Here is a 16,865-nt window from a genome sequence, read left to right as displayed (position 1 = left end):
TTGGGAGGCCGAAGTGGGTGGATCACCTGAGGTCAGGAGTTTGAGATCAGCCTGGCCAGCATGGCAAAACCCCGCCTCTACTAAAAACACAAAAATTAGTTGGGCATGGTGGCACATGCCTGTAAGATGAACAGAACTGCCTTTTTATTTTTCTGCAGCATTCTAGGGAAGGGTACTTAACCTCTTCATGTCTCAGTTCCCTGAACTGTCTACTTTAAAAGCTTCAGTTTTATGGTATGTGAATTATATTCAATTCTTTTCGAGGCTGAGTCTCGCTCTGTCGCCCAGGCTAGAGTGCAGAGGCACGGTCTTGGCTCACTGCAACCTCGGCCCCCCAAGTTCAAGCAATTCTCCTGCCTCAGCTTCCAGAGTAGCTGGGATTATAGGTGTCCGCCACCATGCTGGGCTAATTTTTGTATTTTTAGTACAGATGGGGTTTCACCACATTGGCCAGGCTGATCTCAAACTCCTGATTTCAGGTGATCTGCCTGCCTCGGCCTCCCAAAGTGCTGGGATTACAGGCATCTGCCACTGTACCCAGCCTATATTCAACTTTTTAAAAAGGCAACATGGAGAATCTTTGTGATGATGAAATGTTCTGTATTTTGACTGTATCAATGCCAATACCCTGATTGTGATACTGCATTACAGTTATACAAGATGTTACTACGAAGCAGAGTACATAGGATTTCTCTGTACAGTTACAATTGCCTATGAACCTATAATTATCACAAAATGAAAAGTTTACTTAAAAAAAATTAATCCTCCCAAAATGAATTATTTTTTAATAAAACCTGAACAAGTTTTCATTTTCTTTTTTAAACTGAATAAAATAATTTAAAAACACAAATAATGAATACATTCTGAGACTAGCAAAGAAAATTATGGAACAGAATAAGGAGAACTTGCCTTAAAAAATATTAAAACTTGGCCGGGCATGGTGGCTCATGCCTGTAAACCCAGCACTTTGGGAGGCCGAGGTGGGTGGGTGAATCACTTGAGGTAAGGAGTTTGACAACATCCTGGCCAAGATGGTGAAACCCTGTCTCTACTAAAAATACAAAAAATTAGCCAGGTGTGGTGGCACATGTCTGAAACCCCAGCTACTTGGTAGGCTGAGGCAGGAGAATCATTTGAACCTTGGAGGTGGAGGTTGCAGTAAGCTGAGATCATGCCATTGTACTCCAGCCTGGGCAACAAGAGCAAAACTCCATCTCAAATAAATAAATAAATAAATACTTAACACATAAAATTATTGTATTCAAAACAGATGTTACCAGTTTAGGAAAAAGCACCTACATCAATAAAACAAAATATAGAGTTCAAAACCAGATCTGAGTACACAGGAATTTATCACATATATCAAAGGTGGTTCTGTAGAAGCAATCTTTATGAACTTCCACATATCCAACTAGTTGAATTAACTAAAATTCTTTATCCTTTCAAAATATACAAATCATGATCAAAACACGTAAAATTTTTGGCCAGGCACGGTGGCCCATGCCTGTAATCCCAGCACTTTGGGAGGCCGAGGTGGGCAGATCACCTGAGGTTAGGAGTTCAAGACCAGCCTGGCCAACATGTATTTTTAATCTCTAATAAAAATACAAAACTTAGCTGGGCATGGTGGCAGGTGCCTATAATCTCAGCTACTTGGAGGCTGAGGCAGGAGAACTGCTTGAACCCGGGAGGTGGAGGTTGCAGTGAGCCAAGACCGCACCACTGTACTCCAGCCTGAGTGTCAGAGCAAGACTCTGGCTCAAAAAAATAAATAAAATAATTTTTAAAATATTAAATAAACAAAATCACCTTTGCAATTTTGGAAAAGTAATTTGATAAAACAATTTCTAAATTGCCATTAAAAAAATAGTAACATTATTTACTCACCTTAAACATGACATTAATTTCTTCTCCCATAGGGTCAGCATTTACCATTGTGACTTTTAGAGGGACAGCATTGGAACTGAAGAAGGAACACGACTGCAAATACAACATGTTAAGCATTAGAAAGATAACATAAATAAAAATTAATTTAGAATTTTTTTGGTCCCAGGCATTTCCCCTTTCACTTGTTCCTTTGTGTCTTGTTTTTAAATTTATTTTTTATTTTAATTTCTGTTAGAGACAGGGTCTTGCCCTGTTACCCAGGCTGGAATGCAGTGGTGTAATCATAGCTTCCCGCAACCTTGAACTCCTGGGCTCAAGTGATCCTCCTGCCTCAGTCTCCTGAGTAACTGGGACTACAGGTATGTGCCATCACACCCAACTAAACGCTTGTTTTTTTGAATTACAGCAAATGAAATACCACTAGAATTGCTTTTTCATTTTATTTATATTTTTTGAGACAGAATTTTGCTCTTGTTGCCCAGGCTGAAGTGCAGTGGTATGATCTCGGCTCACTGCAACCTCTGCCTGCCGGGTTCAAGTGATTCTCCTCCCTCAGTCTCCTGAGTAGCTAGGATTACAGGTGCCTTCCACTATGCCCAGCTAATTGAGAATTAGCTCTCTGGCAGATAACAGATATACAATATACAAAAATACTTTTTGAAACTTAAAATATCATCTCACTAGGCAGAGAAGCAAAACCTTAAGACACAAATTTTTAAAGTCTGAGCTTTGTAAAAATCTCAATCCATCAACAGAACACAAAGTCTTGGGATATCCTTTTCCATCTTCTAAATCACTTTGACGTGAGATGAGATCTCCACTTCTTCTGTTTATGTACTATTTTAATTAGCCATGGAAGTACTGACAAAACTTTTAAAATTTCATTAGTAAAGATCAAATCTTACTTTTAAAATAAAAGTGACTAAAAAGCTAATTTAAGACGGTGAGACCAATTTAAAAAAATGAAGCCCAAGGCAGTAAATAATTTTATACTTTTTTTTTTTCAAAAAGTGGTGGTTGGGTAAAAAATATGCTAAGATACATATGGATCCTAATCACAACCATCCATGCTTATAATAAACCTCTACAGGTTTTACCTTCATTTGCCTTAAGCATACCTGCCCATTGCCTTCTTCCTATTATTTTCAAATGTAATAAGAACTTATAAGTATGATATGTGTCACCTTAATATTTAATTCTTTTGCCACTAGACTTGGCTTGAGAGGGAGACGGCATTTATTTTTCTGAAAAAAGGACTGTACTCGTTCCATACTTCTTTGGAGAACAACCTATAGAAAGAGATGTGACACTGTTAAGTACATAATGAAAATGAAGATCTATTTTTCAGACAAGTTATGCTGTGGATACAATTTATAAAATGCTTAGTTGTCAAATGGTCAAAAAAAGGTTGTTGCTAAAGAGAGTTATTTTTTACTATAAAATTGGAATGGTCAAAGGCTATAAATATAAGGGGCAAAGGTACGTTTGGCCAACCAATGCATATAAAAATGTTAAAGCTCACTAATAGTCAAAGAAATAGAAACCAACAAAAATGAATGAAATTTTTCATTTATCAGATTAAAATTTAAAACAACATCCAGTGTTAGGAAACAATTGGTAGGGAGAGAGGTATATGTAGGCGTAGCTTCTTTTGTAGAGGAATGTAACTATTATAACTAAAAATATATGTGGCTCTTGACTTAGCTATTTCATCTGTAGGAATTTCCTGTAAAGAAATACTAGCAAAGAAGTAAAAATGTACACACCAACCAAAGTTCATTGCAGCATTGTTTGGTAAAGGGAAAATAGGTAAACAATGTATATAGAGGTAATAGTTTACAATTAAGATTGTATGGAATACTTCCCCAAATTGATCTATAGTTCTTATCAAAATTCCAACTGCCTTTTTGCAGAAATGGACACATGGATCCTAAAATTCATGAAATTGCAAGTGTCCCCTGAACAGCCAAAATAATCTTGAAAAAGAATAAAGAATAAAAGAAAAGAATAAAGTAGGAGGACTCACATTGTCCAATTTCAAAACTTACTTTAAAACTATGGTAATCAAAAGAGTATAGGCTGGGTGTGATGGTTCACACCTGTAATCCCAGGACTGTGGGAGGCCAAAATGGGAGGACTGCTTGAGCCCAAGAGTTCAAGACCAGCCTGGGCAACATGGCAAAACCCTGTCCCTACAAGAAAAAACAAAAATAAAATTAGCCAGGCATGGTGGCAAACACCTGTGGTCCCAGCTACTTGGGAGGCTGAAGCGGGAGGATGACTTGAGTCCAAGAGGTTGAAGCTGTGGTGATTTGTGATCACACCACTGTTCTCCAACCTGGGCAACAGAGAGAGACCTCGTCTCAAGGGGAAGGAAAAAAAAAATGTATAGCATATGGATAGACAAATAGATGAATGAAATAGAATTGAGAGTCTAGAAATAAACCCATATATGTGGTCAACTAAATTTTTTTTATTAAAAAAATTTTTAATGGAACACTTTATGAATCTGTATGTCATCCTTGTGTAGGGGCCATGCTAATCTTCTCTGTATCATTGAAATTTCAGTATATGCGCTGCCGAAGCAAGCACAGCATCAACTAATACTTGACAAGTACGCCAAAACCATTCAAGAGGAAGGAGGGGGTCACTTTAACAAATGGTGCTAGGACAACTGGATAACCTAATTCAGAAGAATAAAGTTGAACCTCTACTTCATACCACATACTAAAATTAACTCAAAATGGATCAAAGACCTAAACACAAGAGCTAAAACTAGAAACACTTTGAAGAAAACACAGGTGTACATATTTATGGTATTAGATTTGATGATGGATTCTTACATATGACACTAAAAGCATGAGCCACAAAAGAAAAAAATAAACTGGACTTCATCAAACTTAAACATTTTTGTATTACTATAATAGAAGACGCTATCAACAAAGTAAAAAAACAACTGCAGAATGAAAAAAATACTTGCAAATAGTGTATTTGATAAAGGTCTAGTATTGGAAATATATAAATAACTCTTACAACACAACAACAAAAAGACAGTCTAATTTAAAATGGGCAAAGGACTTTGAATAGCTATTTCTTCAAATAAGAAATACAAATGGCCAACAAACACATGAGAATGTGCTCAATATTATTAGTTACTAGGGAAATACAAATCAAAACCACAATGAGATACTACTTCACATCCACTAGAATGGCTATAAATAAACAAACAGAAAAAAACAATGTTGGTGAGAATGTGGAGAACTGGAACCCTTCTGTATTGCTGGTGGGAATATAAAATGATACAGCTGCTACAGACAATAATTCTATGATTCCCCAAAAAGTTAAGCACAGAACTACCATATGACCTAGCAATGCCATTCCTAAGTGAAAACAGTTGTTTAAACAAAAATTTAGATATGAATATTCTAGCAGCATTATTCTTAATAGTCAAAAAGTGGAAACAACCCAAATGTCCACCAATAGATGAATGGATAAACAAAATATGGACTAGCTACACAATGAAACATTATTCAACCAAAAACAGCATGTAATCAACATGCTAGAACATAGATGATCTCTGAAAACTTTATGCTAAGTGAAAGAAACTAGATAGAAAAGGCCACGAAGTGTCCAGAATATCCATATAGAAGTACAGAAGTATCCATATAGAAAAAAAATGGTTTAGTGGCTGTGAGGAGGGGGAAATGGTAACATGCTTTCTTTTTGGTGTGATGAAAATACTATGGACTTTGATAGTGTAGGTAAAGGAATTCAAAAAAATCAATTTTGATCAGAAAGGAATAAATAAGCATGGGAAAAATCATTGATTTTAATAGGTTGTGAAATATTTTCCTATATATTTAAAACAATCTTTGAATTTATCTGCCCCAAATAGCACGGGTATAGTTAGAGTTCCACTGGGAGTCTACCAATAGAGTGGCAACTTAATTAGTCAGTACCATAAAGATCCTTCTTTAACATTAACACATTTATATTACCTTTTATGGGTACATACCTGTCTGGCTGATCCACTAGCCTGCCTTACTTTTTCTGCTGCTCCTCCTAAAAGCTGCACAAGCTTCGTCTGCTTTAGAAGTTCTTCTCTAAGTCGTTTTCCTCCTACTGAGAGGAGAGCACCCAAAACGTGTTCGTATCGGGTACTAAAGTGTACATCATGCAGGGCATCTTTGAGAAGCCTAATACAGCAAAATATTTATGTTAGTCACTTCTGAGAACTGGGTTAATCGGTGAATCTCCCTGAAAAATAACAAGTTCAATTTTTTTTTCTGTTTTTTTTTGAGACCGGGTCTGCCTCTGTCACCCAGGCTGGAGTCCAGGGGTGTGATCCTGGCTCACTGTAACCTTCACTTCCCTGGCTCAAGCAATCCTCCCACCTCAGCATCCCAACTAGCTGGGACCACAGGCACATACCACCATGCTTGGCTAATTTTTTGTATTTTTGGTAGAGATGAGGTTTCACCATGTTGCTCAGGCTGGTCTCAAAATATTGAGCTCAAGTGATCCACTAGCTTTGGCCTCCCAATGTGCTGGGATTATGGGCATGAGTTACCACATCTCAATTTTTGATAACCAGAAATTTATTTTAAGCTATATAAGCAAATGAAAACCCATGCATTATTATAGAGCTGTAAGATACCAAATTTTTGCAATAGAGGGTATATTTAGCTCCTTTAAAATAATGCCTTCAATAAAACATCTGGTATTCACAATAAGTAGTGTGGCATGCCATTTAGACTTACAGAGTATGCCATTTCTATAAATTTTAGGAATGGAAATACAGTAATTAATAAAATTTAAATCTTACCAATATAAATTGTGTGCTATCTGGATATTTCCCAATGCCCTGGACAGAAGGAAGTGCACTAATGAACTATTCAAGTAAATTTCATATTTCAAAGCCTACACATAAAAGAAAATAAGAATTACGAGTGGTCAAACCCATACTAAATTGTTCCAACAAAACTATCAAAAGAGAAAGTATATAAAGCAAGTATTACTCTTATTGATGAAAGATGATACTTATAAAAATGAAACAGAAACAGATGAATTATGCCAAATTAATGAAATCAAGCACAGAAGTATAGAATGAATAACTGTCATTAGCTATGTTGAACTCACCAGTAAATAAGAATCAAGGAAAAGTTCAAGTCTAGTTTGTTCTAAAAAGTCTGAAAACTAAAAATATAGGTACCTACATACAATATTCAAATAGGGCAGATGACAACAGTGGGAAAAAATTCACACTAAATCCAAATGCAATGTCTATCAATGTTCCCACACTATAAAACTACTTTTAATCTAAACAGAAGGGGGATACCTAGGTAAGTTCCCATCAAAAACTAGAGAGAAAATGTAAAGGGAGGTTATCTAGTAAACAAAAAAACTCACTTGTACAAACTGTGGAAGAAGATCTGTTAGCTCATCATCACTAATAGCCTCAATCCAGGTCACAGCTAGAGATCTTACTTCCTGATCAGCAAATCTAGAAGAATACCACAAAACCAAGATTTGACAGTGATTTTTTTCCAGTGGAAGTGTAGTTCCTGAAAACACAATCTCAATCTGTTCCTGACAAGGAATAGTAAGATATCTCTTTTATTCAAAAGCAATGTGTTTTTTATTTTTGTAAGATGACAATCTTACTGTGCTATACAGATTGAATTTGGGGATTATTTAGGAATCTTAAATTTATGAAAATTAATTTTGGCCCACATCATAAAAATATAAATTATTCAAAATTTACAACCTAACCCATTATTTAGGCTAGTTTTAAATGACATGAAATGCTTTCTTGACAACTTCAATGCAGAAGATATGTTTGTATAAATATACATTAACACTTTTGGATTATATTGAATTGCTTTCATGTTAAAAGGAAAGGAAATACTCCTGACAACATACTCTACTGGAAAAACTGATAATAAAACAAGAGCAAATAGATGTATTTGACTTACTTTGAATCAAGAAGTTCCAATGCAGTTAGTGGGTACAATGGAGGCCACTGGTGAAGCAATGAGTAAGTTTTGGCAAGATTAGCCCACTTCCAGTTTGGGGTGCTTGCTAATATTTTAGGAAGACAATTTGGGTACTTGAAGCAATAATAACGTTTCTCCCATAAAAAAGCTTTATCTTCTTTAGAAAGTCTGCATATATAATAGAATTAAATTACTTCTCAGTGATAGCATAATGATATAATCTCAATGATTAAAAATACCCAAGAAGAAATTTATTTATTTGGGACGGCTACTTCTTGGCAAAATCATTAATACTAATTTGGAATAGAAAAATACAATGTACAGCAAATGTCAGTAATTAATGCTAATCTGGGAATGGAAAGAAATGATTCTGTCTTGATAAAAGAAACTTAGTTATGAAAAGAAGGATAATTCAGTACAATAAAAATTTATTGAGCTCTAACTAGATGCCAGGCACTAGAAATCAGAGTTGAAAAAGCAGATCCCACTCTAAGTGACAGCAAGGATTTCATCCATTTTATACAAATGAAATCAAATGCTATGAAAAAAATGCTACTATAAAATTTTAGAACATATACAGTTCAACTGAGAAATATTCAAAATGAAAAGGACTTGTTTTGAAGATCCTAATTGTTTTATTTAAGCTTAAACTCAAATGTTTATGTGAATGAAATATTTCACTATTTTACCATCCATCCATATATATATATATACACATGCACTGAAATTTATTCATGTGGAGTAATGAAAAAATTCAAATACTGCAAAAGGTATATAATGAAATCTCTCCTTCCAATTCCCCTTCCAAGAGGCAACCACCTAAGCTTGTATGCCCCTTCAGAGATAGTTTATTCATACAGAGGCACACGTGGATATATGTAGATTCTCTTTTTTCCTTTATTTTCATGGTAATACACTATATACACGATTTTACTCCTGGCTTTCTTCAGTTAACCTATTTCAAAAATTAGTATATACAGCTATAACCTCATTTTTATTTATTTTTAAATTTTATTTATTTATTTATTTGAGATGGAGTCTTGCTCTATTGCCCAGGCTGGACTGCAGTGGCACGATCTCAGCTCACTGCAACCTCCATCTCCCAGGTTCAAGCGATTCTCCTGCCTCAGCCTCCTGAGTAGCTGGGATTACAGACACATGCTACCACGACCAGCTACTTTTGTATTTTTAGTAGAGATGGGGGTTTCACCATGTTGGTCGGGCTGGTCTCTAACTCCTGACCTCGTGATCCGCCCATCTCAGCCTCCAAAGTGCTGGAACTGCAGCCGTGAGCCACTGAGCCCAGCCTGTAATCTCATTTTTAATAGTTGTTACATGGTTCTCTACCAGAAAAATGTACTGTAATTTAATCCGTACTGAGGGACATTTCCAGCCAATTTTTTTTTCTTTTTTTTTTTTTGAGATCATGGCTCACTGCAGGCTTGACCTCCCGGGCTCAAGCAATTCTTTCACCTCAGCCTCCCGAGTAGCTGGGACTATAGACACACAACACTGTGCCTGGCTATTTTTATTTTTTTGTAGTGACGGGGTCTCACTATGCTGTCAGGCTTGGTCTCAAACTTGTGGGCTCAAGCAATCCTCCCACCTCAGCTTCCCAAAGCATTGAGATTATAGGAATGAGCCACCATGCCCAGTCTCCAAACAGTTTTTCAATAATCCAAATAAATTCTGCAATGAACATTTCTGTCTCCATAAGCAAATATAAAAGAGTTTATCCTTTTTTGGGAACTGTTCCACGAACAGAATTTGTATGTGATGAAGTCCAAAGATATAGAGAAGTTTAGTTTTACATGTTAAAAACCTTCATGAATGTAAAAAGAATACTGTGATTTTCATTTTAAAAATTAATTCAAAATTTACAACACATGGTAATGAATTTTAAAAGTTAGTATCAACTAAATAAAAAGATTATTTTTAAGAATATACCAGAAGGATATACACATTATAACTTTGTAGATTTTGCCAAATTGCTCTCCAAAGGAGATGTAGCTTTTTGTAGTTCTGCAAATGTATAATTTCTATTTTATGTATCCTTATCAACACTTTTAATAAGGTATCTTAATTTTTGCCACTCTGATGTGTGTTAGATATCTTGAATTAATTTATATTTCCTTGATTACTGAGAAATTGAACATCTTTTCAGATTGTTTAAAAGCATTATATTTCTTTTCTAAAAAATTGCTTGTTCATACTTTGTCTCGTCTCCTTGACTACTGAGTTGTTGGTCTTAATCTTATTAATAAGAAATAGTTCTTTACAGTTAAATAAAAAGTCTTTTGATATTTACTGTAAATAGAGTTTCTAGTCTATTGTTTGCTTTTTGTTTAAGTAAAAATGTTTGACTTGACAAATTTCTAAACTTTTATGCAGTCATGTAGTCTTTTTACATTATTTTAAAAACAAGTTAAATATTAGCTGGCCCTCAAGACAAAAAAACTTGTAGATTATTATTATTAAAAAAAAAAAAAAAAAGGAAACGAAGTAAGTTAAATAGAAAAATTTCCACACCAAGAAAGCTGATAAGTCATGAACAGAATCAAGGCATTTAACACAAGCCTTAACTTGACTTTTACATTACAGGAGATACTTAGCTCAAAACAGAATAAACAGAGCATACCCAAGTGATGAGTCTTTATGAAGAATATCAAGAAGTTTCCCTTTTATATCATTCTCTAGTGTTTCTAAGTTATGTTGCTGTATAATGCTTCTGTCAACTTGAGGAGTTGTATAAATAATATCAAATGCAGGGGAAGGAAAATCAACCTTTAAAATTTAACAGAAGTTGATCAAATTAGTCTATACATTTGCCACATTAACTTCTTTCTCTTTAATAGATTTTTCTTAACAATCAGGGTGTATTTACATTGAATATTAAATTAATGCTTCTTGTTGCAATTTATTACCATTGTTGGTAATTCTCAATACACATATATATTTATTGGGATGAGCACAGTACATATTTTACTGCTTCTCAGAAATATTGATAATATAATAGAAGATAGATCTTGAGATTAAAACAAGATCAATTAGGTTTCTTTAACAACCCAAATCATGGTATAAGCACACACATTTTATAAGGAAATGTGAATTTACACCTCTGTACATGTCAAGAAGTACCATTACCTGTAGCACTATTCTTTCCATGACATATCCTTTTTTGGGAACTGTTCCAGGAACAGAATTTGTATGTGATGAAGTCCAAAGATATAGAAGTTTAGTTCCACATGTTAAAAACCTTCATGAATGTAAAAAGAATACTGTGATTTTCATTTTAAACCTTAATTCAAAATTCACAACACACGGTAATGAATTTTAAAAGTTAGTATCAACTAAATAAAGATTATTTTTAAGAATATATCAGAAGGATTCATTCTCCACATTGAAAACAAATTCTATAAATAGGAAGGTTAAGAATAGCTTTTGAAGATTTTCTACAAAGAAATACACCTCAAGGTGGTGATCTGGATTACAAAACTGCTTCCTGACTTTAACCATTAGATCAAAAATACATGCCAAATAAGCTTTTTTTTTTTTTTTTTAAAGACAGAGTCTTGCTGTCACCCAAGCTGGAATGCAGTAGCACAACTATGGCTCAGTGCAGCCTTGACCTCCCTGGGCTCAGGTGATCCTTCCACCTCAGCCTCCCAAGAAGCCAGGACTATAGGCATGTGCCACCATGCTCAGCTAATTCTTGTTGGTTTTTTTTTTTTTTGTAGAGAAGGGGTTTTGCCATGTTGCCCAAGCTGGTCTAGAACTCCTGAGGCTCAAGTGATCCACCTTCTCAGCCCCGCAAAGTGTTGAAATTACAGGCATGGGCTGCCATGCCCAGCCAGAGATGAAAAGTTTTATCTGTTTCCTAGATTAGGAGTCAGCCAACTTTCTCTATGCAGAGCCAGACAATATATATTTTGGGCTTTGTGGACCATACAGTCTCTGCTGCAAGACTCCAATTCTGCTACAGATAAGAAGTTTTATCTGTTTCCTAGACTAGGAGTCAGCCAATTTTTTCTATACAGAGTCAGACAGTAAATGTTTTGGGCTTGTGGACCATACAGTCTCTGCTGCATAGTCTTTGTGGACCATATAGTCTCTTGACCATATAGTCAAGACTCAATTCTGCTGTTGTAGTGCAAATTAGCCATGAACAACACATAAATGAATACGCATGCTATGCTCTAACAAACTGTATTTGTATTTATAAAAACAAGCAATGGGCTCAAGTATGCTGACTCTTGCCCTAGACTACTAACTTATGGCCTACTCAATCAAAACATTCTTTCAAAGATATTGACATATCTTTACGCTTAAGAAATTTTTGAAAAATAATATATATAAAAGCAGAAAACTATAAACTTTGTCAAATCTTTGTTCATTTTATTCAAACAGCAAATATCTTTTTTGTTGTTGTTGTTTCTGAGACAGAGTCTCACTCTGTCGCCCAGGCTGGAGTACAGTGGCACAATCCCTCAGTTCACTGCAACCTCTGTCTCCTAGGTTCAAGCAATTCACCAGCCTCAGCCTCCTGAGTAGCTAGGATTATAGGCATGCACCACCACACCTGGCTAATTTTTGTATTTTTAGTAGAGACGGGGTTTCACCATGTTGGCCAGGCTGGTCTTGAACTCCTGACCTTGTGATCAGCCCACCTCAGCCTCCCGGTGTTGGGATTACAGGTGTGAGCCACCACACCTGGCCCCAAACAGCAAAATACCTTTACCAAAATCAGACTCCAGTTTTTTAAGATTTTCTCTTGACAGATAAACAGGCTTTGAATCTTTGATACATTATAATCCATCATTTATTTATTTATATTTTTTAGGGACAGGGTCTCCCTCTGTTGTCCAGCTTGGAATGCAGTGGTGTGATCATAGCTCACTGCAGCCTTGAACTCCTGAGCTCAAACAATCCTTCCACCTCCCGAGTTGCTGGAATTACAGGTGTGAGCCACCATACCAGGTGGCTCAGAACCACCCTTACCTCCAACTAGACTTAAGACAAATCCTGATCATATTATTTCATCTATAAATACTATTATATATCTCTAAAAAATAAAGTTTCCTGTAATAAGTACAATACCATTATTCCTCCTAAAATAATTAACAATAATTACTTAAGATCATAAAATATCTAGTCACTATGTAAATTTCCCTGATTGTCCCATAAATGATTTGTTTTTTAACAGTTGGTTTGCTTAAAACAAGACCCAAGCAAGGTCTAACACTTGCATTTAGATGTCTTTTTTTTTGAGATGAGTCTTGCTCTGTAGCCCAGGCTAGAGTGCAGTGGCGTGATCTTGGTTCACTGCAACCTCCGCCTCCAGGGTCCCGGTTCAAGCAATTCTCCTACCTCAGGCCCCCCAAGTAGCTGGGATTACAGGCACGAGCCACCATGCCCAGCTAATTTTTGTATTTTTTAGTAGAGATGGGGTTTCACCATGTTGGCCAGTCTGGTCTTGAACTCCTGACCTCGTGATCCACCCACCTCAGCCTCCCAAAGTGCTGGGATTACAGGCGTGAGCCACCATGCCCGGCCTGTATACTACTTCTTATTGCAGCAAATAAAAAGGTATACATTCTTCGGGTTATCTCTCTCTCTGTGATGTTACTATTGATCAGTTCAAGTGCTATCAGTTCAAGCCATCAATTATGAAGTTGCAGAAAAATTAATGGTTTTAAGAAGGCATTTTCACAGACTGTAAGGGTATAAAACAAAAAAACAGAAGGCACTCGTGATCACTGCTTAGATCAATGGTTCTCAATTGGAAGTGATTTTCTTCCCAGCAGACATTTGGTAATTTGCAAACAATTTTGGTTGTAAACTGAGGTGGTACTACCGGCATCTAGTGGGTAGAAGCCAGAGATGCCACTAAATATCCTACAATGCACAAAACAGTCTCCCACAACAAAAAATAATTTGGCCTGAAATGTCAATACTGCCAAGATTGAGAAACCCTGGCCAAAATCTATTATTTCAGCATGGGTTGCAAAATTATAATATTCTAATTCTATCATTCCTTCTGCCTCTAATAGCTATAGCTTTTTTTTTTTTTTTTTTGAGACGGAGTCCTGCTCTGTCGCCCAGGCTGGAGTACAGTGGTGCAATCTCGGCTGACTGCAATCTCCGCCTCCTGGGTTCAAGTGAATCTCCTGCCTCAGCCTCCCAAGTAGCTGGGACTACATGCATGAGCCACCACACCAGGCTAATTTTTTTGAAGTTTTAGTAGAGACAGGGTTTCGCCATATTGGCCAGAGTTGTCTCAAACTCCCGCCTCAGGCTCTCACAAAGTGCTAGGATTAGAGGCGTGAGCCACTGTGCGTGGCTAGCTGAAGATTTTCTGTAAAAAACTTTGTCATATCAATTACTGCCAGGCGTGGTGGCTCACGCCTGTAAGCTCAGCATTTGGGAGGCGAAGGCAGGTGGATCACTTGAGGCCAGGATTTCAAACCAACCTGGCCACCATGGTGAAACCGTGTCTCTACCAAAAACACAAAAATTAGCCAGACACGGTGGCACACATTTGTAATCTCAGCTACTCTGGAGGCTGAGGCTTGAGAATCATTTGAACCTAGGAGGCGGAGGTTGCAGTGAGCCAAGATCATGATACTGCACTCCAGCCTGGGTGACAGAGTGAGACTCTATCTCAAAAAACAAAAGTAAAAAATTATTTGCTAACACTCAGAAATAAATGTAAATGAAAGACAGGTTAACTGCTTAATTATGTTTATGTACCAGTTTTCAGACAAATGAGTTAAGAACCCATTTGTGCTGGACATGGTAGGTCACGCCTATAATCTGGGATTGGAAGTCGGGAAGATCGATCAGTTGAAGCCAGGAGTTTGAGACTAGCCTGGGCAAAATAGTGAGACTCCATCTCTACAAAAAAATAATTTTTTTTTTTAAAGACCTCATTTGTTATTAAGGCTGACTGAAATGGCTTTGAGTCATTTGGCTTCAATAACAGTGACCATTAGGTCATATGAAGATTGCACCTTTAACAGAAATTATTTCATGAAGAATTTCAAAACTAGGATTACTAATCATAACACATTATGTTAACTCAACTATATTATACACTTTGTTTCTCTATAATAGTATATAATAATAATGTCTCTTATTAATAATAATCTCTCTTCATCATCATCTCTCTTAATTTCTGAGTATTCCTTGAATGTGAAGTCCTAACATCACCTAGATCACCTGCACTACTTAGCACCTATTGATTCTCCAAAACTGGAGAAGAGTAGGAATGAAATGGGAAAAGGAAAAATGAAGTTCTTTGATTAATATCAAGGGAACTTAGAAGACTGTGATATTATGTCAATAACATAGCACTTTATATAAACAACAGTCATTGGCTGCTCTTTTCTCCATGGAACAGTGAGTGGTAAACAAAGCTATGCATACCTATTCAGATATGTTCAGACTATAGCAGAATATCTTTGAGTTCCTCTGATCTGTGTCTCTGAACGACCTCCTTTTATCACATTAGAAAAATTGAAGCAGCTCATTTACTCATCTATGTTCCTCCCCTCGCCTCCTTGTCACCTAGCCAATTCTGATGTGCAGAAGTGTCCACAGTGACTCACCATTACAATTCAGTAATACTTACCGTTTAAAGTCAAAAAGAGGTAAAGAAACTTTGCCCAAAGCTTCTGGCCCCTTTCTCTGCTTATTAGAATCAGGGGAACTTCCACTGCTCTGATTTAAAATTCCAAAAAGAGTAAGGTGAAGAAGTGATTCTAATGGCAATTGTGATATCTGGATGGGAAAAATGATTCTATGGGGGAAAAAATGTATTAATAGAACAAATTAGATTGAATGTGAAATTTAACACTTTAATGAGACTGACAATTTTAGGTATTTTATTTGACCTTTCAAATAATCTTTATTTGGTTTCTTTTTAAGATGGCATTTTTGCTCTGTTGCCCAGGCTGGAGTATAATGGCATGATCTCGGCTCACTGCAATGTCCACCTCCTGGGTTCAAGCAAGTCTTCTGCCTCAGCCTCCCGAATAACTGGGATTATAGGCACCTGCAACCAAGCCCAGCTAATTTTTGTATTTTTAGTAGAGACGGGGTTTCATCAAATTGGCCAGGCTGGTGTTGAACTCCTGACCTCAGGTCCACCCTCCTCAGGCTCCCAAAGTGCTAGCTAGGATTACAGGCGTGAGCCACCACACCTGGCCTCAAATAATCTTTAATACTGAGTAACCTTTAGCTAAATGTAAGTCTGACTAACTTGTCCTATTAAAATTTTTAAATACATTTTATTCACAATAAAATTTCAAAATACGACATTTCTTTCTTTAAAGACTTGCAAATGCCTTTGAGATCTGTAGTGTTAATTTTCAGGCAAAATAATATTAGTCATTTTTATATCCCTTTGGAAAAACTAGATGAATGTTTATGAGCATTTCTGTTTTGGGATGTAAGAATGCACACAAACAGACATATATAATAAGTAGATACACGAACAGCCTTCCTTCCCCCTTCCTTTCCTCCTTCCCTTCCCTCCCATGTAAAAACAAAACAAAACAAAAAGTGTATACACCAACAGACATATGTTTACTAATGCATTATTTTTTTAAGTCTGAAAGAACACTTGAAGTCAACAGTAGTCACTGTGAGATAGCAAATGTTGAAAATAGAGTGACACTTTCTACTTATATGAACTTTTGTATTATTTGATTGCTTTCAGATATGCATTATTTTATAATATAAAAGATAATAAAACAACAGGAAAACATTTAATAGATGTGGAACAAATAGTAAAAAGTTCCACAACTGCCTATCTGCCTAAATAATAAGTTCCCTTAGTTTAAAAACATTAGGCCAAGGGCGTGGTGGCTCACACCTGTAATCCCAGCACTTTGGGAGGCCGAGGCGGGTGGATCACCTGAGGTCTGGAGTTCGAGACCAGCCTGGCCAACATGAAGAAACCCTGTCTCTACAGAAAAATTG

The 16,865-nt window shown here is 36.4% G+C and overlaps 1 protein-coding gene and 1 non-coding gene across 3 annotated transcripts in view; both read right to left on the bottom strand.

The window, feature by feature from the left end:
• Positions 1 to 16,865, bottom strand: part of PIK3C2A (phosphatidylinositol-4-phosphate 3-kinase catalytic subunit type 2 alpha) — a 113,120-nt gene that overhangs the window by 26,957 nt on the left and 69,298 nt on the right. For both annotated transcript variants that reach the window (XM_012456555.3, XM_064365135.1), the window contains 9 exons: positions 15,514 to 15,681; positions 11,028 to 11,139; positions 10,522 to 10,667; positions 7,863 to 8,051; positions 7,297 to 7,390; positions 6,713 to 6,807; positions 5,903 to 6,083; positions 3,072 to 3,176; positions 1,888 to 1,980 (listed from right to left, as the gene is read on the bottom strand). In XM_012456555.3, the coding sequence (XP_012311978.1) occupies positions 1,888 to 1,980; positions 3,072 to 3,176; positions 5,903 to 6,083; positions 6,713 to 6,807; positions 7,297 to 7,390; positions 7,863 to 8,051; positions 10,522 to 10,667; positions 11,028 to 11,139; positions 15,514 to 15,681 (1,183 nt within the window). The remainder of the gene's footprint in view (positions 1 to 1,887; positions 1,981 to 3,071; positions 3,177 to 5,902; positions 6,084 to 6,712; positions 6,808 to 7,296; positions 7,391 to 7,862; positions 8,052 to 10,521; positions 10,668 to 11,027; positions 11,140 to 15,513; positions 15,682 to 16,865) is intronic.
• On the bottom strand, positions 4,368 to 4,479 carry LOC135270270 (U6 spliceosomal RNA). The gene has a single exon (XR_010338436.1). It is a non-coding gene; the product is annotated as a U6 spliceosomal RNA (small nuclear RNA).

Source organism: Aotus nancymaae, unplaced genomic scaffold (genome assembly GCF_030222135.1).
Source record: "Aotus nancymaae isolate 86718 unplaced genomic scaffold, 86718_ANA_hifiasm-v0.15.2.pri h1tg000059l, whole genome shotgun sequence".
NCBI classification, from domain to species: Eukaryota; Metazoa; Chordata; class Mammalia; order Primates; family Aotidae; genus Aotus; species Aotus nancymaae.
This window is presented reverse-complemented; position numbering and strand designations above follow the sequence as displayed.